Source organism: Peromyscus maniculatus, chromosome 4 (genome assembly GCF_049852395.1).
Source record: "Peromyscus maniculatus bairdii isolate BWxNUB_F1_BW_parent chromosome 4, HU_Pman_BW_mat_3.1, whole genome shotgun sequence".
In the NCBI taxonomy this organism is placed as follows: Eukaryota; Metazoa; Chordata; class Mammalia; order Rodentia; family Cricetidae; genus Peromyscus; species Peromyscus maniculatus.
In genome coordinates, this window is record NC_134855.1 from 148,662,541 (window position 1) to 148,689,316 (window position 26,776).

The 26,776-nt window shown below is 47.3% G+C and overlaps 1 protein-coding gene across 1 annotated transcript; it reads right to left on the reverse strand.

The window, feature by feature from the left end:
• Window positions 1-160: 160 nt before the first annotated feature.
• LOC102914075 (putative ATP-dependent RNA helicase DHX35) lies at window positions 161-25,605 on the reverse strand. Its single transcript, XM_042276703.2, has 12 exons — window positions 25,384-25,605; window positions 22,720-22,930; window positions 19,160-19,284; window positions 17,258-17,312; window positions 13,109-13,204; window positions 10,968-11,062; window positions 10,091-10,168; window positions 8,657-8,786; window positions 5,800-5,881; window positions 4,778-4,849; window positions 2,603-2,714; window positions 161-1,306 (listed from the first exon to the last, which is right to left on the reverse strand). Exons 1-12 carry the CDS (start codon window positions 25,516-25,518, stop codon window positions 1,262-1,264), a joined length of 1,236 nt encoding a protein of 411 aa, XP_042132637.2. The 5' UTR covers window positions 25,519-25,605; the 3' UTR covers window positions 161-1,261.
• Window positions 25,606-26,776: the final 1,171 nt, after the last annotated feature.

Sequence of the window (26,776 nt, forward strand, 5' to 3'; positions counted from 1 at the left end):
ACTATGGGGCTCTGGGTCGATGTGCACCCCACCCAGCCCCCAGATGCTTTACGCGGCAGCATCAGGTATCTTAGCCACTTTCAGGCCTCACCTAGAATAATGAACTGGCCCATCTTAAAATACAAACTGCAAGATCCACAGACAGGAGAAACACGTCCCCTCAGGTACAAAGGTTTACTATGATTAACAAGTTACCACTGCTATTTACACATTTATAAAATGGAAATAAAAATGACATAGGTTTGGTGCCAAAAGTGGCGCATCCAAACTAAGACCAGTACAAAAATAAACTTTTAAGCTATGCTTTTGAAATAAACATCATTGAAACAGTAAGGGGAGAAGTCTGTCTTGCCGTGTGCTGAAGTGCCATCACTGTCACAGCAAAGCAGCCCTGGCTGGGCAGGTGAACAGTGCCCAGGGGAGCTGCCTATGTCCTTGCAAAAATGCAAGCAAACGAACGAACGAAGATAAATATACAAGAGTTATATTCCTGAGCTACACAAGTTTAGGGTGTCTAAACTGTAGTGAATTCCTACTAAAGAGGAGCCCCGTGGGATCGAGGTTGATGAACTTTCCCTGGTGCCCAGACACTGGCACCAGAACGTGGCATCGTGCTCTGGAGAAAGCTAAGCCCACTTGCAAAGGCAGTGGCTACCAAAGACGGGGGGCTATGGGTCCCGCACGGCCCACCACAGTGGCCCTAAGTCTCCTGCTCAGATGAGCATGGGCGTGGGCAGAGGAAAGGAAGAAGCTGCTTGGTTTGGGGGCCCCGTGCCTGACAGACCAGACCTTTGGTGATCTTGGCGGAAAAGCCCAGCATTTCCTTTTGTACTTACTGCACACAGCAGCAGGGGACCGCAGCGGACAACCGCCAGGGGCGCCGCAGGCAAACACAGGCACCCAGAAAGCCCTGTCTACGCAGGCCTTCAGCCTTCAGCGCTTCACTGTCCTCACCGCAGAGCAGGACCAGGACTGTGCCTGCTGGAGGAGTGTGCTGGCTACTGAGAGTGAGCACTGAGTCCAGAGCACAGCCGAGCCAACTCTTGCTTGGCCTAGGTGCAGTGCAACAGAACACCGGCCATGCTCAGACTCCTCTGGGGTCCCAGTAAAGATGGTAAATGCTGAGGGGAGCAAGAAGAGGGAGCTAATGCACAGGATGCAGCCCACACCAGATCGACTGCCTGTTCCACCTGAGCTGGTGCTGGAAACCACACAAAGGAAGGCTGCCAAGCCGTCCCTGCAGCCACTTGCTGAGCTCCAATCATGGGTCCTGGACCTTGGCCCTCTTGGCTTTCAGGGACAGGTGCTGCAAGAGAAGAGACATCAATGGGGACAGTGAGACTGAGAAAGCAGACTCCAGCAGGCTCCAGTCAAATCCTCAACCTGGCCCACACCATCCCCAGGAATGCTGTGCCCCTTGGAAAGCTGTCTACAGGAAAAAAGACCAGGTATAAGTAACACAAAAAGCTTCCTTACATCGCCATGGGCATCAGTTGACAGGACTGAGGGGTAAAAACATACCTTACGGTAAAGCCAAATTACTATAAATTCTCAAATATGTATTTGAAGCAGAATGTATGAACATAAGCTTCCAATCAGGGACCTCTCCTCACCAAATGAGGGGTACCTGACATCCTATCAATAACAAAAGCTAATGAGGCACAGACCCCTCAGCTGAGCCAAGCTAGTACCCAGAAGCTCTTCCCAAGAGGATGCTGCCCTCCCAACTGCTAGTGCCCAAACCCCATGTCCTAGCAAATCCAACATGACCTCACAACACCCCAGAGAACTGCCAGCCCTGAAAGAAAGCAGCACACTACCAACGACAACATGAGCTGACAGACCAGCAGGCCCCAGGCCTAAGAAAATGGCCAGATGCCAGGCTTTCTACACACTTGTGCCTGAGAGAGAAGAGTGCGGGTCCTCGAACAGTGAGGCGAGACACTCTTCTAGATCACAAGGATCTCTCTGAGGCAAATCTCTGTGGGCATGCTTGTGGGTTTGCTGCTTCTCTGAATTCTTTCCTCTCTGTTCTTCACCAGCCATGACCCTAAACTAATCCTGGACATCCTGTGGCCTTATCCAGGGGTAGCCAATGACGCCACCTGCCTGTAAGCCATTACTAGTGTGCTTTACTGGAAAGATCGCCAAATATAAACAGAGTCGACTTTGAGCCATTTCAGGCTCTGCAGAGAGAAAGCAACTCTGAAAAACAAGCGATGGAAAGTCACCAGAGGCGCCAGGAAGAGCATGTTGACAACCTGTGGGCTGTGCATGGCCTGGAGGCTCTGCACCACATCCAAGGCAGCACACCTGCCCTGCATGGGCAGCCCCGGGGAACCTGGAGTGTCCCTGAAGAAATGGCTCCAACGCTGGACCTCAATCAGAAGAGACACCAAGCTGCCATGAAGGAGCTTTGGGGACCCCTGTCATACAGCGAGGATGTCCTGGGTGGTTTCTAAAGGCCCGGCTCTCACCAACACTCTCGCCATGTTGCAGGTGATGGGCTGAAAGGAATGATCTAGGGTACTGAGATGGAGCACACAGACAACACTATGAAGAGGCTGCTGTTTGCCTGGGACCAGGTTCCATCCAATCCTACCGTTCCTTGTTGATAAAAGTGCGGAGCCAGCTCCAGCAGCCAAGCAGATTCTATGGCAGTCACGTCTCGCATGTAATACTTGGAGGTCTGGATAACTTCGTTGTAGATAACCCTGAAACAAAGAACAGACAGAAACACATGCTGGCAAGTCGTCTCTGCCCTCACCACAGCAGGTGTATACTGACGTGTATGGCTCTACACACAGGCCCTGGGGCGGCTCACGCAGCCTCCTGACCCACGTGGTAAGTCATCGTGTTTCACAGATGCAACTCTACATCCTACATGATCTCCAGGCTCACCAGTTATCCACAAAGGACCCTTCCAGATCGTGCCCTGCATTTGCAGAGCTCTGAATAGAACTTAAAAACTTAATTAGAAAGTACAGAAATGGACTCAGTCTTGACTGTTCTAAAGGGACTGGAAAATGACTATAAAGACATACAAAAGAGCCTTCTAGAGTGACAAAAATATTTTAAATGTAACTTTGCATGCAAGTTATACCTCTGTCAAAACCCATCTTTTACTGTCACGAATTATGTCTTAAGAGGAAAAAGACTTATCTAGGATTGAGGAAACACAGCCAAGAGCAAGGAACGCGTTCTCTAAGCCCTGGACTTCAGGAGTTCACAGAGTAAACACAAGTTTCTGAACTATGGAAAGAATTAACTCAGGGCATCCTTAACAACTACACACCTATAAATACAAAAGCCACATGGAGAGTGTCTCTCAAACACCAATAAATGAATCTCAGCTGAAGGGAAGAAGAGGAGGGGCTGGGAATGTAACAGTTGCTTACCATACTCAAAGCTTGGACATCCATGCCCAACACAGGAAGAGAGGAAAGAAGAGAGGGAAAACGGAAGAAGAGAGAGGGGAGAGCAGGGAGAGAAGAGAAGATGGGAGGGGACAGGAGGGAAAGGGGGAAATGAATGGAGAGGAAAAGGGGCACACATCTAAGTCTGGGCTCCCTCTTGGACATCTATATACTCAGGGTGGTAGGGAAACAGCTGTAATCAAGCACTAGAGTCACACTCCACCTAGGAAGCTTCTAGATCTTCACTGGTTACAGCATGGTCTAATTCCTTGGTGAATTTAAATGCTCATCAGAAACACCACCAGACCTCGTTTAAACAGCGGGCCCTGCCCCAGGTTCCGATTCAGGAGGGCTGGGTGGGGCCAAGAACCTGCATTTCCAACATGGTTCCAGGTGATGCTGCTGCCGGCAGCGCAGGGTCTGGTGCCTAACACCAGGGCTCCCAGCCTCCAACCCTAACACTTTCCAACTTCTCACCACGTGCTCCTGTCTGCCCCAGAGCCTAGTTCTTTCAATTGGTAAAAGGCCAAGTGTCAATGTCTTTAAGATTTCAATTGACAACCTTTGTCAATCCATATTCTTGTAGAATACAGTATAAATAAAGTAGAAATGGGAAATAAACAGAAAATACAAGCCCACTTGCATTGACCTGGGAAGATACAGCGTGACTTGTGAGGACACCATGAAAACATCTGCTGTCTCCCACTGCTGCACCTGCCTCTGGCTTCCCAGCCGGTGCTATGGGCTGGAACTTCCCTCTGGTCACCCTTGACAAGCTCACTGCTCATCCCCACAGACACGTGCTTCCTCCATGTTGCCACTGCTTTGCCACCTGGTCTCCTAGGTGTAACTGTCCTTTGAGTCCTTCCCCGCCTAAAATGCCAGTCACTAGGTCCACAGCAAGGGTTAGCTTCTTCACGAAGCCAGCCTGGCTGTCTGGCACCTTCAGTGCCAACCCCAGCACTGCACCCAGCCCTTTGGAAAAGCCACCTCCTACAGGAAGTCCATCTGTTTGCCTCTTAAAGAGTATGGTTGGGATCCAAGTCCTCTCTGCACGCTGTGTCCAGACAGTAAGCCTTTAGTCAGTGGGTCAAAGTGAGCATCTGTTGGCAGGATGAGTGAGGAGACAGACTGCAGTTTGCTTAAGGAGGTATTCTTTTTTTTTTCTTTAAAGAATATTTTATTGAGTACAGTGCAAGGGAGCTGGGTAGTCACTGGAGTACTGTCTACCTTTAGGGGATCCCTGATAGAGCAGAATCCTGGCAACCCAGCACACCAAAGGCAACACACCTATATTGCAAGCCTAGGCCAAGCCTGGGGACCCATAGATGAGCAAGACCATGCAGATGGGAGGGGCTTACCAGCGGGGTGGCTTCTCTGCATAGAGGACTGAGGCAGGGTGGATGTGCAGCTCATGATCATCACGGATAGTCCTATGAGACACAAGAATTCGGCGTGAAGCACACTGCATGCACTTACTATAAGACTTTGTAATCCTTTACATATTTAAGTACCTTTCCACAAATGTGTTTATATTAACCCCCCAGGTGCATGTAGATTGGATTTCACATGGACAAGACACTACTCTCTCAGCACACCTCCACCATCACTACCACCCTAGGAACCACGAATAAATCAGGCAAGAAAAGGAAGAGGGTTGGGCATGGTGAGCACAGCTGTAATCCCAGCTATCTGGGATACTGAGAAGGAAGGATGTGGGTTGGGGGCACCTTGTGCAACTTAGCAAGACCCTTCTCTTTCTAAATACAAAGGTGTGAGGTTAGCTCAGCAGCACAGTGCTTGTGTATCATGCACAAGGCCCTGGACTTAATCCCAGTACGGAGGGAGGGGGAAGGGGGGTGCGTACGTGGTGCAACTGTGGACACTGAGAACAAATCACAGGAAGACAATGTTCTATCCACATTTATGTTTGTGTCTATCGCCCACAGATTCCCTTTCAAACGATCCCTTCTCAACAGAAACTGGGGTTCCACAGACTTCCTACTGCAGTTAAACACTGGCGACAGCCTATGGCAGGAGGCACTGTAACCAACGAAGAAACAACTGAGGGCTCCAATGACACAAAATGCAGCCCCATGTGCCAGCCCATGTCTTACAGCCCTGGAGGACACAATGAACAGCCCACTGGGGAAAGTGGCTTCTCTAGTGAACGGTTCCTGCCATACTGAAATCCAGGTACCTGTGCCACTGTGTACAGATGCACTGGGTACTGGACTCTCCAGGGAGCAAAGAAAGTCTGCTGAAAGCTGGAGAGCCAACCTCAGTTTTGGAAGGATCCCTGATGGCAGTCAAGAGCTGCCTGACTTTTATCTCTGCACAGCTTTCTGCTCTCCTTCTCCAAGGAGCTTCCGAGTCTCGTTACCTGTACGCCCCAGAGGAGTGGAACCGTGCTGCATTTGCAAAGAAGCCCGACACGATGCACCTCAGGACAGGGTCTGGATCACCTACACAAGGCAGCGACAGAGACTGGTGAGAGTCAGCACCCCGGCCCCATGTTCCACATGCTGAGGCCAGGGTTATGATGCACAGAACCCAGGCCCAGCCCCTCCCCGATGCTCTGGCCACCTGAAACCATCTCTGAGCACACTGAACCCTGTGCTCCCAGGTCTGACAGCTGCCCAGCAGCTCTAAGAACAAGGGAGAACTGCTCCCATAACTAGAACCTCTCCAACCAGCCGCAGGCCACAAAGGACTGGACCTGAGACGGCTGCTCCACAGACTGACCAGTGAGCTCGGAGCACTGTGGAAATGCTTTCTTCCCTAAGACACAAACTGTGAAAGCACACTGTCCAGTCTCTGGCCGTCAGCAGTTTGCAGTTCTCCACCTTCCACACATTCTGTTCCTTCTTAACTGACATTTCCATTGCTACAGCAAACACATCTTTCGTGAATAAAGCATCTCCATTCACTAGCTCATAGCCATGAGATGAATTCTAAATTACCATGCAGGGAATCGTCATGTTTTAATGGCTGAAGATAGCCCCTACTTCATCAGTTCTAAGCCATTTTAACTCACTCAAGTCAAGACACAATTACAGAGGCAGCCATTCTTTTCTTAGGGATACATAAAATAACGATGGATACATATCTTAGCTCTGATGAAGAACAGTACGTGGGCAAACAGGTCCCTACAGGTGGTAACCTTACAGGGCTCTCCAAATCATTCTACTGAATTCTTTACAGCAGGTTTTGGCAAGGGAAAGGGGCTATGCTACATCCTTTTATTTTTTAGAAATTAAATTACTACTTGTGTGTTTTTATTTCTTCTTGGTGAACTTTATATTCTAATCCTTTGTTTAACCCACCAAACAGGCTCAATAAAGTCATTCTATAATAAACATCGTTTTTAACTGCATAACTGTTAAAAAGTGAGAACACATTTCACTACTCTCTAAACTCCTAGATAACGTTGTAATTTACGTGCAACTGCTTGTTCTGTCTGCCTGCTGTTGCTGTTCCCAGAGATGCTAAGCCTCAAGCCTGCATTCCGCCCACCACCCATCCAGATGCAGCCCCTCTCTCCAGCTGGCCAGAATCCCCATGTACAGCAGGCTTTGTTCTCAGGGCTTATTTCAAAAAGGGTAGAAACTCCTGTAATAATAGCTGTGACCCTCAAACCTCAGCTTCATAAAATCATTCCTCAGCACTCCATCCCTCTTACTAGGAAGAATTCTAATTTAACATACCCCTCCTCTTGGGCAGCGGGTGATAATGGCAGGTGAAGACACAGATGCAGAGGTGAAGCTGTCATTTATCTGCCAGGCGACAGGACCCCAGTGGGCAGATGCTCTCCAGCTGGCAGCCCTTGTAAGTGTCCTGTTTCAGCCCATGACATCAACATGGAACCCTGGGCAAGCTCTGGTGGATTTCTCCTTCCCTACATTTATTTCTGCTACTTGCCACTGTCACCCATGGTTACTAGAGTATCTACACTGTCGCTTCTACAAGGCCCTATAGCCTAACACTACAGTCTGTCTGTCTCCATGACACCTCTCTTCACCACACTGGGCTCTCCATGAACCAAGTTTCTGTCATTTTTCCATCACCTGTTATTGGTATAAAAGCAAACAGAACTTCCCAGGTCCTGACTCTAACAAGTTTCCTTTAGCCTAGGGGCCTCATTATTTTCCTTCCATACATGAGATAAAAGCAGCACACATCTTCCAGAGTGCTGAGTGCATGGTGTGCATTCACACACAACATACTCAGACTGCTGCCCGGCCCGCAGCCACTGTCAGGAAGTGTCAACAGGTGCTTGTGGCACAGCAGGCTGCAAGACTGCTAAATGAACTGTGTGTCACTTCCTACAAGATGGATCCTGGCTCTTTGGCTCTGCAGGCTACAAGCTATGTCATCCTGAGGGTCATGTGATTCCTCCCAGGACCTCCTGGTTTGGCTGTAAACTAAGAACACCATCATACAGTGGGAGACAAAGAGAGAATGCAGAGACCCGACACGGTGCAAAGTAATGTGGACTCCACAAATGGGCACCTCAGTCACTGCTACAAGCCAGGACGTCTGGTACAGCCATGTTCTGCCTTACCCTTGGTGAATGCCTACACTTAACACATGGTGTCTACTTTAATAACACTTGCATCTGAGAAGAAAATGCAATTTTCATGTAATACCTATGAATTTCATCCATTTAAAAGTAATATTTTGGGGCTGTCAAGATGGCTCAGCAGGTAAAGGCCCTTACAGACAACACCTGAGTTCAGTACACGGTAGAAGAAAAGATCCAACTCTCTGTGCCCACCCCACCCCACCACCACCACACACACACACACACACACACACACACACACACACACACACACACGAACACAATCCTAGCACTTTTGGAGGCAGGAGGATCAGAAGTTCAAGGTCACCCTCACCTACAGTTAAGTCTGAGGTCAGCATGTGCTACACGAGACACTATCTCAAAAAAATGTAAATTTTTGCAACAATCATCATTATATTAATTATATGTGCAATGATGTGGAAGTTAACAATCCTTAAGCATTTTCACAAGCTGTAGAAGTCTGGGGGAGGGGTGACAGCCCAGAGAAATAAGAATGGATCTATCCACAAAGACTTCACTACTGAAAGGGTGTAGGCAGCTCAGAATGTGAAGCTGGCTGCAGGTACACGGCCTCCTATCAGCCCAGCATAAGAACTTGAAGAACGCAATTGTGTGGAGCAGAGGGAAGCCACAAGCAGGGACAAGCCACACTCACCTTCGCTGGACATCTTGGGCACCTGGAACTTGACGAGGAGCTTTTTCAACTGTTCTCTCACGGTGGCAGCTCGGACAAGACCCTTGTAGTTCAGGAAATGCTCCTGACACCACTGGGAGCTCTTGTTGTGCTGCGGAAGGGCCACCCAGAGGAGACATTGCCCAGTCAGAGACGGCCCGTGGAAGCAACACCGTCAGCAGGGCTGCTTTCTCTCCCCCCACTTGTTGGTCTGATGAGACCTGTCCAACTCTATCTCTCAAGCAACCTGCCTGCTGCCCCACAGCCCCACTCTTCACACCAGCAAGCTCAGGAGAACTGAAGGACAAGCAGAGGTCCATCTAAATACACTACAGGAGTCAGCCCCCCCTCCCCATGGCTCTCGGTAAGTCTGTTAACTTCCCCCTCCGGTGGACTTACCTCTTTATTAACTATAGGGAGCAACACAACCCGTGCAGAAATCATTTTCAAATCCCTATCTGCCCTCAAAGTGGGACTTTTTCTACCAATAGTGCCTAATTTTCTATATTCTTGAGTCCAATCATTACATCATGTGTTAAGTTTTTGCTAAGGAAATATACCTCTAAGATTACATTTTAAGCCAGGAAGGAAAGTTTTTCAAATGAACTTTTAACATAATAACATTTTTAAATGTAATTCACACAGGATTGTTCCAGAAGGCAACCAGAGAATATCCAATGCAGATATAGATGCATCCTTCTGTAGTCAAATTCATCTTGTGATGGCACACTGTACCTACTACATCTTCAATTTTAACTAACTTAATCTGCATCTCATTTATTGAGTAATCATCCTCAAATCTCTGGTAAAATAACTTTGGTATTTCTCTTTTTAAAATATGTTAAATTACTGAAAATATGAACTATTATTCCCTTTCGTTTATATTACTTTTTAAAGCTTTGTATCACTGTTTAGCTTTTAAGTGAGAATTTTAAGTTCTATTAATTGCTTTTAGTCCCATAGAGTACTCAGAATGGAAATTAACACTGCCCATGGCTAACCAAAAGGAGACTATGTGGATACATGCAAGCCTCATTGAACATGTTCTTGTGGAAGCTGGGATGCCTTTCAAGATTCAACCCACACAGTTGTGGTTCTCAGCCCAGTCTGGAAGAATTCCCATTCAAATGTTGCCCTTCTTTCCTTGTTCAGTACATGTGGGACACAGAGGTCAAGCTGTCAGGCAGCCTCAAGTGTAGTACACAGCCAGACAAAGAAAAGCAACATCCCTTAGCCTTTCCAGTAATACTGGTCTCTTCAGTGGGAGGCTAGCAGTCTACCTAACTGGAAAACAGAGGGGTCTCCTGACCAGGTATTTATGAACTAACTTCTGACTTTGCTTCAGGTCATGTGTGTGTGTGTGTGTGTGTGTGTGTGTGTGTGTGTGTAGGGTCCTCTCAGTGTGGCCATGCTTACTTTGATAAATGCTTCATATACATTGAGCATGGTGAGATGATCACCCTCCTCCACAGCAAATTTCCGGTGCACTCGAGTCTATAAAAGATAAAATTCCATTTAGAAGTTGACTTCCATGAGCCTCTTGTGCTGAGGGACATGGTACACTCGAGAAGGGCTGACAGCCTGACGTTCCCATGTCCTACAACCATACACCATTCACTGCCTCTTCCCTCTTCTTAAGCACCCTTTAGACCCCATCCTTGAATTCTTCTTTCTGGGGCAAAGATCCTGAATAATGCCACTTGTTCCCTGGGGCTGAGGAGCTTCAGATACAATATATATAGCAAAGACACAAATCATTTACTTCAGAACTTTGTCCTTGAACCAAATGCCACATAATCCAACTGCCTCCCTGCTTCCTTCCTTCCCCACAACAGACTCTTATCAAGTGCCTCTGTCGATGAAGCGCTGCTCTGAGCACATGGATGCAATCATGAACAAATGGTGGAAGAGAGACATTACACTACATAAAAAGCAGAACTCATAATGTCCTAGAGGTAAGAGGCATGGCGAAGGCAGGGGAGGCTGTGAGAGGAGACACTGCCATGTTAGACAAAGGGTTTCACACTTCCACTGAGTCACCTGCATGAGGTGGGTCTTGAAAGGTTAACTAAAGAGACAGACAAGCCACTCGGGTGTGGGTGACAGAATCTACCTCCACAGTGTACAGGAAGATACATGACGATGCTTGTGAACTCTTCCCACAATACACAGCATCCTCACTCAACTACAATCTCAAATCTTTTATACAACTGTCTTCAGCGGTTTCTAGGTGAGTTTTGACAAAAAATGTGCAAGAGAACAGTGTGAAGAGCTTGGGAGAAGTTGGACTTACTGCCTGAGATTTCTGGTTTGAGGGGAACACAAAGACATTCTGGATCTGCATCATGGCAGCGATGCTCAGGACCTCCTGAGAACAGCCGAAGTTCCCTAGAACATAAAAGGCGTGTCTGCAAACACTGTGGCGATGCTCAGGACCTCCTGAGAACAGGCCAAGTTCCCTAGAACATGAAAGGCGTGTCTGCAAACAGACAGTGTAGCAACAAGGAGTGAAGGGCACTTCCCAATGCCTTCCTTGCACCGTGTTGTAAAATGTAAAATAAGATCATATTCTAGAGTTCTTTTTTCAAGTCCCTGGCATATAAGTACTTACCATGCCATGAATGGCCCCATGTGTCCCAACTGAGGATTATTCCCTGCAGCACTAAGGCTGAGGGCTCTCGATGCCAGCCAGGGCGAGGCTTGTGGGGTGTTTACCCACCACCCCCACAGCTTCCCAGAGTTTTCTTGAGTGCAATCAGCAGGAAATATTAGATAGAAGGATTTATAGCGGAGAATCTTGCAGAGATAAACAGATAGAAAATAAAGGATAGCCTCGAGAGGGCCTGGAACCTATTCCAACGGGCCCCGACTGTTTCTGGCCCAGGGTTTTTATAGAGACGCCAAGGGGTGGAGCAAAAGACCTCCTCCCCCAGCACTGCCAAGTGCAGACCATCTCAGACACCTACACTCAGGCCCGTGGTCCTGATCATCCTCTATTCGGACCTGCTGGGTAAAGCCACGAGGAACCCGAGAACGGGCCCCCACAGAGGCTATATTGGCCTGTCACCAAGGGCAGGTCAGTGGCATGCCTGCTCCCTGCCCTCTATGTGGACAGCTCGAGTCCAGGTAAAAGCACAGAGGAAAAGGGAGGGTGTGTAGGGCTGTGCTCTTCCTACTGTCCTTCCACTCCTGGCCCATCTGTGGGGTGGCCACCTCTCCCAAGTACCCCTCTGCTCTGGGCACAAGCCTGCAGCACAGACAACCGGGCAGCATCGTGAGCTGCTGCTGCCCCCTGAGAACAGATTCTGCAGGAGCTCATCAACCAGGACACTAGACAAAGTACTCCTGCCTGGCTCCCCACTGCTGCCTGCCTGAAGCGTAACTGATTCTGCTCTTGCTGCATTTAGAATCTGTTTCTCGGGGAAGGGGGCCTCTTACAGCTAACTTTCACCATGCTACCTTTGAAACATGCCTCCATAAACTGCCACTTGTTATAACAGACAAAGGCATAAAATATTAACAGCACCCTTGGGGGGGGGGAGACACAGCTCCTGTACCACCAAGATGTTTATAACTAGCAAAACAGACCTTGCCCTAGTTCACATCCTCACAAAAATCGACAGAGAACCTGGAACTAACTCTGTATGCTGCTTCAGAATATAAAGTCACACAGCCGGCGCACAGTGTGACGATTTCTCAGACAGCTGAAGTTAGCACAGCCATTCTGGAAAATACATGGATGTTCCTCAGAAACCTAAAACAGAATGGCCACATGATACAGCAACCCTGCTTCTGCACACGCTCCAAAGAACTGAAATTGGTGTGTGGAAGGAAAACCACTCTCTGGTGCCCACTGCAGAAAACAAAAATGCACAAGTCGAGGAGGAACGGGGAAAGACAACATGATACACACAATGGGATACTTCTTACACACTCTTCAAGAAAGAGTCAACTGTCATTCAAGACAATGTGGATGGCAGAGGAGCACGTTGGGCACAGGGAAGTCTGCCAGGCCCAGGGCACAAACGCACACTTCAGTTACACATGGGAACAGAGTGGAAAGCAGCTGCTAGAGGCTGGGGGCGGGGGAGCAGTGATCAAGACTGGAGACATTGCTTGCTTAAGGGATGCAGTTTCAGGCTGGAGGAGTGAGTTGTAGTGATCACCACGCTGTGATGTTCAGCTCAAACTGCTAAGGGGAAGTGCAAAATGTAATGATGGGCTAATTACCTGGACAGAGGCTTTCCAGTATAGGCATCAATATTACACTGTCTTATAAACACACGTTCCATCTTTAGTCAAAAATAAATACTTTACTGCTGCTGTCATTTTTAAACCATAACTGGCCCCTCTTCCTTTGGTGTACAGAATTCAGGGAAACGAGTTCTTTGGAAACCAAAATAAAGTCAAAAGGAGCTGTCAGGCGCCACCCACCTGACTCCAACAGCATCTTGGCAAACATGGGGTTCAGAGGGAACTCTGCGATTCTCATGCCGAGCGGCTCAGTTAGGCGGCAATCTTTGTCCAGGCCTGTTAGAACGGAAGAATCAGAAGGCATGTACCACTGTGCTGGAAGAGGAACGGTAGCTGTGAGAATAAAAGATGACTCATTGCTATTAAACCCAGCCTGACACAGGCGCTGTTACATTCAAAGAGAAGGGTCACACTGAGCTCAGTGCCCGGTTTTAACAGCTGCTGCTTCTAACGAACTCTACTGGAGGACTTCATTACAGGCGGCAGCCTGCACTTCCTCCGGCTCCCTCTCTCCACCCCACAGGATGCTCCAGAGACCTCCCTCAGTGGGAACTGACAACTGGGAACACGAACAAGGCCTCTGTCCGCCTCCAGCAGCAGCAACTGTCACTGCTGACCACTGTCTCCTCACTACTCTCCCCAGTCCCCATGACATGAGCTCCACCTTCTCACCTTCTGGATCTTACTCCCTAGCTAAGACCTGATATGCCACAAATCTTCTAAGACAGTGCCTCAAAATCCTGCCCTGCTCACACCATACGAGCAATCGCAAGTTTGGCACTGAGAATCTGCACTCTGGCCCTGCCTCTCTCCCACTTGAACTAGACAGACCCCTCCATACTTCACCACTACCCCACCACCACCTTTCCCATGGACCTCTCTACCAATCCCCAGTATCAGGCCCAGGATTCTAAGATACAGGTGACCATTTCACCCATCAAAATAACTGCTCTCAAAGCTTGGGATGAGCCAGAAAAGTTATGTCCTTTCTGTTCCAATACATGTCTTTTTTGAAACTGGGGCTTCCCCAACACTCCAGAGTGTTTATACTGGTGAGGACAGTCTGCCCACTGTTCTACTTTCAGAACAACCCTTGCAGAGGATAAATGACACATAACCAGCATTCCCTGCTCCTCAGTACACACAGCCCCTATCCTACACTGAGAGCTGGGGACACAACCCCAACAAGACATACGTACGCTCTGAGCTAATGGCTGTGGCCCAAGCAGAAGACCTTTTGTCAGTGGAGAGCTTTTGAAGTCACAACTGACTATTCCTTCACAGAGAAAGAAGAAAACATAATAAATGAAAATGGACACACACACTAACCAGAACAGATCACAGACTTAAGTACAAGGGTTAAAACTCCAAAAACACTTGTAAGTAAAACACAAGGAGCGTCAGCAGTGGCATTTCTATTCGGTTGTCTGGCTGGTGCTTGGAATACTAGCTGATGCACTCAAGGTCTCAAACACACCAAACACATGTTCCACAAGTGAGCAAGGACCCCAGCCTCACGGCAGTGTGTCCCTGACACAAGGACAAAGGCACAAGTGACAAAGAAAAGTGGAGGAAAGCAGGTGACAAGTCAAAACTGTGGATTACACGGGACCCCTCCGAGAAAATGGGGCAAGCACTTACAATGACACGGGATCTAGAATCAGAACATGTGAAGAACTCCAACTCAGTACTAAGGAGAGCACACACACACCAGCAAGCCAGCTGAACTGACAAACTGCTGAGCACTATACAGTGAATCTCCGTGTCTACGGATTCCATACCCTTAGATTCAACCAATTCCCACTGGAAATATCTGAGAAAACAATGTCTGAACAATCACACCCAGACTCTTCTACTGTCATGGTTCCCAGAACAATACAGTAGAATAAACACTGACAGGGTATGCACACGGTGGTAGGTATAAGCCACCTAGAGACAGTGGAAAGTATATGGGAAGATGTGTGAGTTATGTCCAAACACCACATCGTTTTACACAAGACTTGAGTACCCCTAGATTTCAGGTATCTGCAGTAAGTCCTGGAAGGAAATCCCCATGGATACAGAAGGACTAGAGACACTAGTCTTGCAAACTGACTTACTAACAAGCAGGAAGGTTCTCAATACCATAAGTCATCAGAGACATGTAAATGAAACTACCAGAAACCATTTCATATCCACTAGGTCGCTGTGATTCAAAAAGACAGGCAATAACAAGTGTTGGCAACAGTGTAGAGAAAGTGGTGGGGATGTCCATCAAAGACTCACACGCTGATGTTCATGGCAGCCTTATTTATACTGACCAAAAAGAAACAACTCACAACACCCACTAGCTAAAGAAGTGAAAAAATGTGAAAAATATGTATGTCCATACTCTGGAATATTATTTAGCAGTAAAAATAAATGTTACACAGATACTTGCTACAAGTGACACATGGATAACCCTGGAAAGAGCTAAATGAAAAAATCCAGTCACCAAAGACAACCTGAGATTCCATTCTAAGCAATGTTTAAACGAGGAAAATCCATAGAGAAAGCAGGTTAGAGGCTGCCTGGAGCCAAGGAGGACAGGAATGGAGAGAGAGCACCGGAAGACACACATTTCTTTTTGGAATGATGAAAATGTTCTACAGCTGGATTGTACTGAAGACAAGCCAACACTGTGACACCAGAAGCTCTCAAACAGTGAGTTACAAATTAATGAACTCTACAGTATATGATGTGTGCCTTAATAAAGCAATTTTTAAAATACTGAAGACAAATCTCAGGGCAAAAGCCTGAACTAAAACTTCCTGACAAACTCAATCCCCCACTCACAGAACCTCCCAAGAGGACACCACTCACAGGGCACAGAGCACAGAAGAGATGGTACCGCCCAAGAGGACACCATTTGTTCTAACTTAAGGCACATACTGGGCGTCCTCCACAAACAGGCGCTCTTGCACTAACAATACCACAGGCTGCTGTCTGCCCTATTCCCACAGAGAACTCAGGGCTAAAATGAAGGGGGGTTCAGGATGGTGCTGGGAAAGAAATAGGGGCCTGAGAATGAGAACTGGGGTTCATAGAGATCTGCCAGTCTCTGGTGTCTCTTGAAGTGGGCCCTGGGGATGGCTGAAGGCACTCTAGCCAGCCCGAGCATGGCAAACATGGCTCTGGCAAGTCTTGCCCTTCTCCCCCATTCCCTCTGCTTTGCTAAAATCCATTAGATTACATTCCTGAAGCTAGCCCTCAAGGTCCATTCCTTTATTTGGCCACTTCCTCCTCTTGAGGCTGACTACCAAAGTCTAGCTATCAAAGTACTGAAGCCCAGCAATCAAAATCCCCCTTTGGCTCACCTAATTAACATGCCCAATTAAAATGAAACATCTCATCCTAACACAGGGTTTCCTCTTGTACCTTTACACACCTCCATTTACCTGTGGGCCACATCTGTCTCCTCTCCATCCAGAGGCAGTCCTTTGTCCCCTGGGGACAAATATCCCTTCCCCCTCTCCCTTGTTCCCCTTCCTTCCCGTCATCCTCTATCTCCTGTCTTTGTCTCTTATTCCCTGCCTCTGGGGCAAATACATCTCCTTTGTGCTGGGAACTTGGTCTTAGAGGTCCTGAGCCATCCTTCTGACAGCCATCCACAGTTTCTGCCACACTTTATAAATTATCATATTGGACATGAGTTACTTTTGTCTAATTTCTATTTCAACAGGGTAAATGTCACTAAAGAGATTATTCACAAGGGGAGAGCCAATCCCATTCCTAAAGACTCTAAAAATTCTAATGTGAATCCAGCTACCTATGTTGTGGACTATTAGTTGAAGATATGTTGTATTTGGTTATGCTGGAAACATTTATTTAAAGATGCAAAGAGGTGCTGCATTCTTTTATGTTACATTTGTTTAACTCTGTGTTGCTTTGCCTGTCTAAAACACCTGATTGGTCTAGTAAAGAGCTGAACAGCCAATAGCTAAGCGGGACAAAGGATAGGTGGGGCTGGCAGGCAGAGAGAATAAATAGGAGGAGAAATCTGGTAAGAAAGGATGAAAGAACAAGCAAGAGGAGAAGGACAGAAGGACACCAGGGGCCAGCCACCCAGCTACAGAGCAAGCCATGGAGAATGGTATACAGAAATAGAGAAAGTTAAACCCCAGAGGCAAAGGTAGATGGATAATTTAAGAAAAGCTGGCTAGAAACAAGCCAAGCTAAGGCCGGGCATTCATAAGAAAGAATAAGCCTCCGTGTATTATTAAAGAGCTGGGTGGTGGGCCCCCAAAAGGGTAAAAAGAACCAACAACATACCTATTATCATACAAGAGAACACATGAAAAATGGGCATACCTCCGAGAGCATAGAGTAATTCCAAGGCTTGAACCATCGACTGTGCTGGCGGAGGCTGAAAAACACACAAAAGTCCTCCTAGATTAGTTTCTCTGACAAGAAACTGAGAAAACATGACCACTCTGGCTCACTCTCCCTCTATCACACCCTATGTGCCCAGTCTCCACGCTGCTGGTACCTAAAACTTTGCCTCCCACCTCTGCAGCATCCTTGGCAGTGCTTTCTCCAAGACTTAACTGCTTTTCAAGCCGCCCTCCCTCACCCCCACTCCAGCAGTGGAGACAGCCCCCTATTCTAAACCACCCCTTCACTACCCTAAGCTCCCCTCAGCTGTCTCCTGTACTGGGAGCTACAAATCCTGCAGCACAGGGAGAGTACTAACTTCTACTGCCCAGGTCTTGCCAAAGACGAGCTAGTAACATGTTCAAACTGCTGAAAATACAGAGAACATTAATACTGCAAAGTGCATCAAGGCTCACACTGTGCCCTTCAATGGGTGCTCTGACACCTCCTTCCCTCTCTTAAAATCCTCACTGAGAATCTTTGCATGCCAGGCATCAGTGGTCCCTTCTAGAGACTCAATTCCTAGTAAACCAGCTAACAAGATCAGTACCTTTCCAGACTGCTCTGCCTCTCCTCTGAATGTACAGAGCAACAAATGTACTTTAAGCATCAGAGGAATTTAACTCAATTTCAGATGAGGAAAGTACTGGTAAGAAAAGGTCATCTGAACAAGGCTTTGCAGCCCTTGACGGCAGGGTCAGAAGCTAAACTGAGGCCTTTTTGTTGTTGTTTGCAAAGAACAAAGTCAAGCCTTTAAAAGATCTAGTGACCGACTAAATAGTCTTTACAGTGTGGGACTGACACCTGATTGGCTACACACAGGAGAGCCAAGAAATCACTGGGTGAAAGTCATGTGGCTTGTGAACCAGGCTTCCCTCAGCTATCACTGCGTTCTTCAGAGAGGCAATGCACATACCAGCTCAGCAGGGAGCTTATGTATCTGGAGGTCTACTGTGAGAAAGTTACAGAACAGCAAGGCACCATATTAGTGCATCAGGTTCCTGTGGGCACACACGGTCTTGTTCTGTGTTCTCCTGTTCCATCTTTTGCACTCACAGAAGCTCCAGGGTAATTAATTACTTTAAATCACTACACAATACTCCACTAGTGTCATACTCTATAAAGAAGTCAATTCTTCTATAAGTCGGCAGATGACAAATACTCTCAGAAATTACTAACAGACATTAACAGATAAGTAAGCTTAAAAATGTATATAAAATATAAAGTGACCGATAAACTTTTTAAAAAAATCTACCATATGAGAAACAACAAAAAGAATGGATATAACATCTTTGCCACTGGCCCACCATTACATCTGTGCAGCCGAGAGAAAATGATGAGCGTAATGGGAGCATCCAGGCCAGGCTGCACATGCCGCTGAGACCCTAGCAGAGCCAGGCAGGCGTGCATCAGGAGTCTACAGAAGGCCAATGACTCCACTCCTATAACCTACCTTAGAAAATCATCATAGATACCGTGACCATAGGGTCCCTCCCGAAGCCTTGAGTTCCCTCAGCCTTAACACTCTACAGCTAGGCCCATTCACACCCTCTCCATCTGATGATAGCTCCACAGGAGGAATGAGGGCTGGAGGCCCCTTCCTTCCTCTCTCTGAGCACTGGTCAAGCTGCCCTGTGGCTACTCACGCACTCATCTCTCCCCTAGAAACAAAGGGCAGGAGCTACAGAGGAAGAGGAACTCTGGCTCTCTGGCCGCCAGTTTGCCCCACACCCTGCACAGGACCAAGTGGCATATGGTGTTTTAGCTGAGGGGAAAGAAGAAGATGGCATATCTTCACACCATAACCCCACAAGCTCCTCAGCCAGAAGCAAGACTTACAGACATGAAGTGGAACCTGAGGACATTGTCGATCCCTAGGGCTTTCAGCTGCAGGATGACGGGGGCCAAATTGCTGCGCTGCATCTCAGGGACAGTGGACTGAGGTAACTGGTCAAAGGCTTCCTCTAAGAACAGGATCAGAAAGGGATCAAATGGGACACTCACATGCACCATATGCCAGAGTCTTCCTTTTCTGCCTTGAGCCAGAGCTCTGTGATTCCGGGACCAGGTACACAACATTATGATACAAAGTTGTTTTTACATTCTACTTCAAAAATATATTGAAAAATATACTTGAATATATACATACATACATATACACACATATATATAAATACACACTTATATTTATGTATAAAAATATACCCCAATAAAAAACATGTTACTTTACTTCAGAATGACACTTTTCAAATGTCTTTTCATCAGTGAAATACAAAGCAGCAAGTATCTGCATAATCACTATCAGGCCCAGTTACTATTAACTCTGCGTAGGGTAGGGTACATCAAGGAATCAAGAACAGCACAAATAAGCAAAAAAAATGTAAAAATAAATCACTAAAACTGCCACCAGAATCTGACAAAGGACCTAATTACAAAGAGCAAAAATTGTACAAATACAGCTTTTAAATCAAGGAGCCAAATGCAGCGTCACACCCTGGATCCTGTCCTTGCATGTCCCACAGGAACAAAAGGTAACCTCAAACAGGAGAAAGCACCCCAAGGCAGAGAGGTAGGGGTGGAGGGGGGAGGACAGGGAGTCAGGGGAGGACTTTATGAAACCAGACCAAAGGGTGGGTAGAAGGAGGGCATGAAATCATTTCTGTGTGTATCAGAAAGCCATGGATTATACACGCCAAATCCTCCCATCTAAGTCAACACTCTACAGATGCACACCCTTCCTAAACACCAGCATCGCCCGCCCAGCCTCCATTTAGACCAGAAAGCTATAGCTAACTAGAGAGGAAATAAGTACACCAGTCTCCTGGAGAAACACTACTATCAACAGAACTTCAAAAGGGTTGTCTCTAAGAAAAAAGACAGCCAATATTCCGGACTGTGAACATAAACTGCCAAATGCATGGGTCTAGCTGGAAGGTTCTAGATGGCAGACAACAGAAGGAAAGGAAACTCTTTATTTATAAGAACACTGTGGATACAATACTGTTACCAGGGCAACCACATTCCCCAAGTACACAACTGACCAAGGCAGAAGCAAGTCATTAGCTGAGAGGCTGGCCCTACTGAGAAGACGCTGAGGGAAGCAGGTATTGATGCTCAGAGATGAAGACGTGATGGCACTTAGAAGCTACAAAGGCCCCGAGCACAGGCAATGCCCCGGGGAGTGTCAGAGGTAGGAAGGACCTGGATCAAGACCAGAAAACAGGCCCTACAAGGAGCAAATGCTCCTCCCATGAACCACTGGAGGTCAGGAAGGAGGACAGCAGAGACCAGGGGAAAGGCTCTAGAGGGGCTGCCGGGAGCATCAGGAGGATCTGCTGGGCACAGACAGACGAGGCATCAAAGGCAGGAGTGGAGGAAGTGGGAAACAGAGGGCGTGTCTAAGAACAGAGTACAGCTGAGAACCCAGTAGAATATAAGTGAGAACAGAGGTGCTGAGGAAAAGCTCCAAGATTCTGGAAAACGAAATGATCTGCACCATCTGAAAACTCAGCTAAGATCTGAAGGCTGGGCACTAACACACTGGCTACTGCCCCTGGCCCTTCCCAACCACACTCCTGCTAAAGCAGCTACAGCTAAAGACTCAGTAACCTTCCACCCAAATGCACCTGCCCAGCTTTGGTCCATGTCCTATCACATGATTTCTTTGATGCATGAGATCCTGGTACCCATTTCCACTTTAAAAATAATTTGAGTTGGAATTGGAGAGATGGCTCAGTGGTTAAGAGCACTGACCGCATTTGCAGAGGACCCAGGTTCAGCTCCCTAGCACCCATGTGGTGGGACAGAATCACCTGTAATTCCAAGTCTAGGACACACAACGCCTTCTTCTGACCTCCTCAGGTACCAGGCATACATGTGGTGCACAGACATACATTAAGGCAAAAAAACCACAAACTAAAATTACACAAAACTAAAAGTAGTAACTTGAGTTGTTGGGAATGGTGGCACACATCTTTAAATCCCAGCACTTGTGAGGGAAAGGTAGGGAAATCTCTGAGTCTGAGGCCAGCCTGGGCTACACAGAGAGACTCTGCCTCAAAAATAAATAAATAAAACAACTTGAGTTCCTTTAAAAGTTAAACACACAATTACTTTATCCACAACTCTGCAGTTCCTCATAGAATAAAGGTTTTTCTGCATGTCTCAAGTCCACACACACACTTATCCCCAGCACCACTAACCCCTAGAGCCTAAGAGAAACAGTGAAAATGATGAATGGACAGATTGTGTGCATGTACATAATGGACGATTACTCAGTCATCCCATCCCCTCTCCCCATTTCTGAAACCAGTCTCCGGTGCCCTACCCCCCCACGTGGACAGCCCGGGCTGCATTAAGAAGAGGCTCACACACTGCATGGCTGTGAGGCACTCCCTGCTCTGCAACTCCCAGCAGGGGAAAATGCACGCTCTCGGCTTCGATGGCCTCCTTTCCTCTACAGCCACTTATCACACCAGGGCAAGCTGCTCTTCTCCTGGATCTACCACCATACCATCTACAATGGCCACGGCACATGGCTTACTGAGCCCTAGGAGTCCAGGCCCTGATGACATGCTGGGGGGAAAGGAGGGCTAGGTGTGAAGGTCAAGGTGTAGTGATGCTCTGAGTTCCATACCCCACAGAGGAAGAGAGAGAAGGACAGGCAGAGATATACATCAATGACTGTACAAGGATGATGGAAACAGGAACAAAAGAAAGATACCTGGCAGTGCTTAGCTCTCAGATTCTTAAGCAACTGCAGGTGGATACTGGATAGAGGAAGGACTAATGACTGGAAAATTCCATCTGTACACCAGGAAGGTGTGTGCAGAGGCAGTGGGGGGGGGGGTAGTGTCTCAGTACCACTCCCAGTGAAAGAGACACACAGAGAAACAGCAGCTCTGGAGCATCACGGTACCTGTGCCTCCCAGTATCAGCAGGCTGAGAGAGGAAAGCTCGGTAAGGGCCAGGACTGTGCCCTCAGAACCTAGCATGGCTCAGGATACAGAGTGATCTGTTGTCTCTGAATGAGTCCCAGAACAACTCAGAAAAGACAAACAGGGATGTGATGTGAGCGGCCACTGGATTCCGGAGTCTCAGGGAAGGAACACAGCACATTAGATAGAACAGAGGGAGGAAGACAGCACTTGATGTCAGCTGGGGGTCTGACACAGGGCCCAACACAGGTTAAAACAGATGTGACACGCAGGCGGTGGTTCACTGGGCTAGCCTTGGCCAATGGGGATTCCAAGCAAAGAAGACAAGAAGTGGTAGGGACCCTGGGAGGGAGAGCTGGATTTTATGGTAAGTTCTGCCACAAGGGACAAATTTCTGCCCTGTGATCCAAAGCCCAGGCTACGATAAGAAAATGCAAAGTTGTTAAGAAACACCATACATACCTGTATAAAGGCGGTAACACTTTCCGGAGCGGTTGCGCCCACCACGCCCTGCCCTCTGGTTGGCTGACGCCTGAGACACTGGTACCACCACCAAGCATTCAATAGCTGTCCTGGGGTTGTAGGCTCGGAGCTTCATAAAGCCACAGTCAATCACATACACAATGCCACTGATTGTGATAGAAGTTTCTGCCACATTGGTGGCCACAATCACCTACCAAGAAGAGAAAGAAAGCTAGTTGATTCTTTCCACTTTAAATAAGCTTAAAAATCCGACCGATGTTTTGATATTTCAAACATCATGATGTGAGGCAGGAGTTAAAGAGCCAGGATACCGGGTGGAAATGTTCCAGTTCTATAACCATACACAGCTCCCTCAAGCTCCTGAGCCCTCCTTCCTCATCTACATAGTATGACCACCGTCTCCCGAGGGTTGTCGAGGGGAGAAGATGCAAACATAAAGAGATCAGAACCTAACACAGAGCACAGGGTGAGTTCTTAATGTCTAGTTTCTCTTTTGCACAACCAAACAGCCATCTCATACAGTCATGTTCATCTATTTACTCACTATCTCTATGGCTCTGCATTTGACCAAGCGCTGTTGAAGGTGCTAGGAATGTTCAATGGAGGAGAGAAAGCCCTGTTCTCCAGAGTTCAAGTTCTAGTCTAGTGTGTCTACAGTGGAAGCACCTCTAACAGGCTGATAACTTCAGAGAGCAGCAGGTACCGGGGAGAAAGCACAACCCAGTAAGAGTATATGCTGTGCCACTATATGCTATATAGCACACATTACACATTATATATTATAATAAAGTTTCCCCTTCACATTGCTGTCCAGAGAAAACATCACTGAAAGATGAATGTGAGCTGAGGCCTACCATCAGGAACTGGCCACCCCTACAGAGACCAGAGAGAAGAGCCACAGGAAGGAGATACTGCCAACACAGCCACTGTGCAAGGAGCTTGGGGACAAAGGGGGCCAAGCTAGCGTGCAGCAGTCTCTGGCTACCATGCATACCTGCCAGCTGCCTTTGCCAGGTTTGATGCAGATGGGGACAGGTATATAAAACACACACAACTTTTTTTTCAAACACTTCCCATTTTAAAATCATTTTATGAAAATCTTCCTACTTTGATATAATAGAGGGTTACAGTTTTACACTTACTACAAAGCCTTCTATCTAAAGGCTGTTGCTGAGGCAAGTGAGATGGATCAGCGGATAAGGGATCCAGATGCATGGTAGCCAGAGACTGCTGTCAAACCTGACAACCTGAGTTCAATCCCTGAGACCCACATGGTGGGAGAAAAGAACTGACCCCCATCCCATAAGTACACTCTGACCTCCGTATGGCCATGGCACATATATACCTGGCCCCACCCCACATAAATAAATGTAATAAAAATTTTAATTACATGTTCTACAGCTAGGAACTCTGAGACCTGAAGCTAAGTAACTTAGGGCAAGGCACACAGCAACTCAAGATTAAGACCCGGCCTGTAGATTGGCTGACCACAGTTCGTGTGTGACTGGGCAGGTTCAGACTATCCCATGCCAAATGGTCTGAAGCTGGGAGTGGGTCCTCAGACCCAGACCATCCCTCGCCTACTTCACCTGCCATATACTCCACATCTGGGAAGGAGAAAGGAGGAGGGGCAGAAATCTAGCTCCTGATTCCTCCCATCCAATGCTTCTTGCCACCACACCTATCCTCAACCTAATTTCAAAGCTAGATATTTAAGTGACTTAAACTTGACTCTACAAGCAAACTGGATTAGGAACCTCTGCTAGTAACTTTATCTAGTTCTGACTGACCACAATCCACACTGACAGTCTCTGAGGCTAAGGCAATAACGTGTCGAGAAAAATATTAGGCAGACAGAAAAGCTACAAGAAGCAAGCTGCTCTGATAATTACCATCAAAGGGGCCTTTCTCAGGGCAGGTTTGGAAATCCTCATAGCACACTACCTACTATGCATTTTTAGATCTGCTGTATAGAAACACGGATCTCAGGTTTGAAAGAAAAGTCCTGCTTAGCAAAGTTCACTTTGATTAAAAAAATAAAACAGGTGGAGGGCTAGAGAGATGGCTCAGCAGTTAAGAGAACTAACTACTTTTCCAAAGGACCTGGGTTCAATTCCCAGCACCCATGTGGCAGCTCACAACTGTCTGCACCTCCAAAATCTGACACTCTCACACACACAGACATACATGCAGGCAAAACACCAATGCACATAAAGTGAAAATAAATACATTATAAAAATAAAACACGGTCTGGGAGATGGCTCAGAGGGCAAAGTGCTGGCTGGGCAAGTGTGGGGCCCTGAGTCTCCAGAACCCACACAAAGCCAGGTAGGGTAGCATGCGTCTGTAATCCCAGAACTCATACAGTGAGAGGAGGCAGAGGGAAGAACCCCAGCATCTGTGGGCCACCTAGCCTGGCAGACACAGTAGCAGGCAACAGGGACTGTCTCCATCAAGGCTGTCCTCTGACCTCAACATATGCACCGTGGCATATGCCCACGCTTACATGAATGCTCTCACACACACATACAAGAGCACACATTAATACAAACACATACCAAAAACACCTTTGTGGTACACGACAAAGGGGAGCCAATGTGATTACAAATGGCTGCAAGCACCACTGATCAGCAGGAGTCTCACCTTTCTGACGCTGTGTGACACCCTTTCAAACACCTTCATCTGCTCAAAAGAAGGCAGTCCTGCATACATGGGGAGAACCCGGAGGTGTTTCTTCATCCCCGTGCGAGCCAGCGCCCGTGCCTGCTCGATCAGCATGGACACAACCGTTTCCACTTCTTCCTAAACGCAGAACCAGAAGCCAGAGAAGCTGGTCACGGCTTCACACTGCAAGAACAAACGCTGGCACACGGGCTTTAACTCTGGTCACAGCAGCAACCACAGTGCTGCCGGGTCCCACTCAGGATGGCAGCCAATCAAACGCTACCGAATAACAGTATCAAAGGCGAGAAACCGTAACTGTACAATTAATTAGTAAAACTAAACCTTCTGGAGTTAAGAGACGAGTTCCCCATAATCAAACAATGAGGAAGTGAGAGATGGCTCAAGTGGTAAAGCGTGTACTGCTCTTGCGGAGGACCCGAATTCAGTTCCCATCACCCACGTCAGGCAGCTTACTCTGCCTGTGACTCCCAGCTCCAGGGTATCCCACACCCTCTTCAGGCCTCCACACAGGCATCTGCACTCACTGCACATAAATCTACACAAACACATAATTCTTAAATGACTATTTTTACACAGCTTTTATGGACCGAGGCAAACAGCATTCCATGTGGACGGACATGCTGAGCATTCTGTGCATGTGGACAAGCTGCGGCCTATGACATCATGGTAAGCTTTCCTAAGAGAAGATTACTAACTATGGGAAAGTTTGGCAGTGGAAAAGGCTGCAGCTGGAGTAGTTTCTGAGAAGAGCTATAACCATAAGAGAATATTCTGGCTCATTCAAATGTTTCCACTATGTGGCCACTGGCTACTGCACAATGAGCTGGAAAGATATCCAAATTAAAGGACCCACTCCTAATGTCAGGCCACTTAGCGAAAGGGTGCCCAACTTTTTGGCCACAGGTTGGGATTGAAACATGCACAAAGCACAATGTACCTAGTACAACATCCAACACTGGCAAACAAAACAGCCCACTTGATGTAAAACCTAATTTATTCTGAAATCACTATAATACATTTCAAATATGGGGACAGAAGAGATGGTTCAGAGGTTAAGAGTGCTCGCTGCTCTTTTACAGGATCTGGGTTCAGTTCCCACCACAGGCAGATCATAACCACCTATAACTCTGGTTCCAATCAATCTGACACCCTCCTGTGTCCCTCCATGGGCACATGCACCCACATGGTGATACACAAAGGCTCACACACATACACAAAAAGTAAATTAAAATAAAAAATGCCATTAACCCTCTATGGACAGAATAGGGAGGAGTTAATGACCCTCTGACAATCTAGATGGTAGACAATGACATCAAACCAACCACTGTTTATGCAATTTAGCAACCTCAAA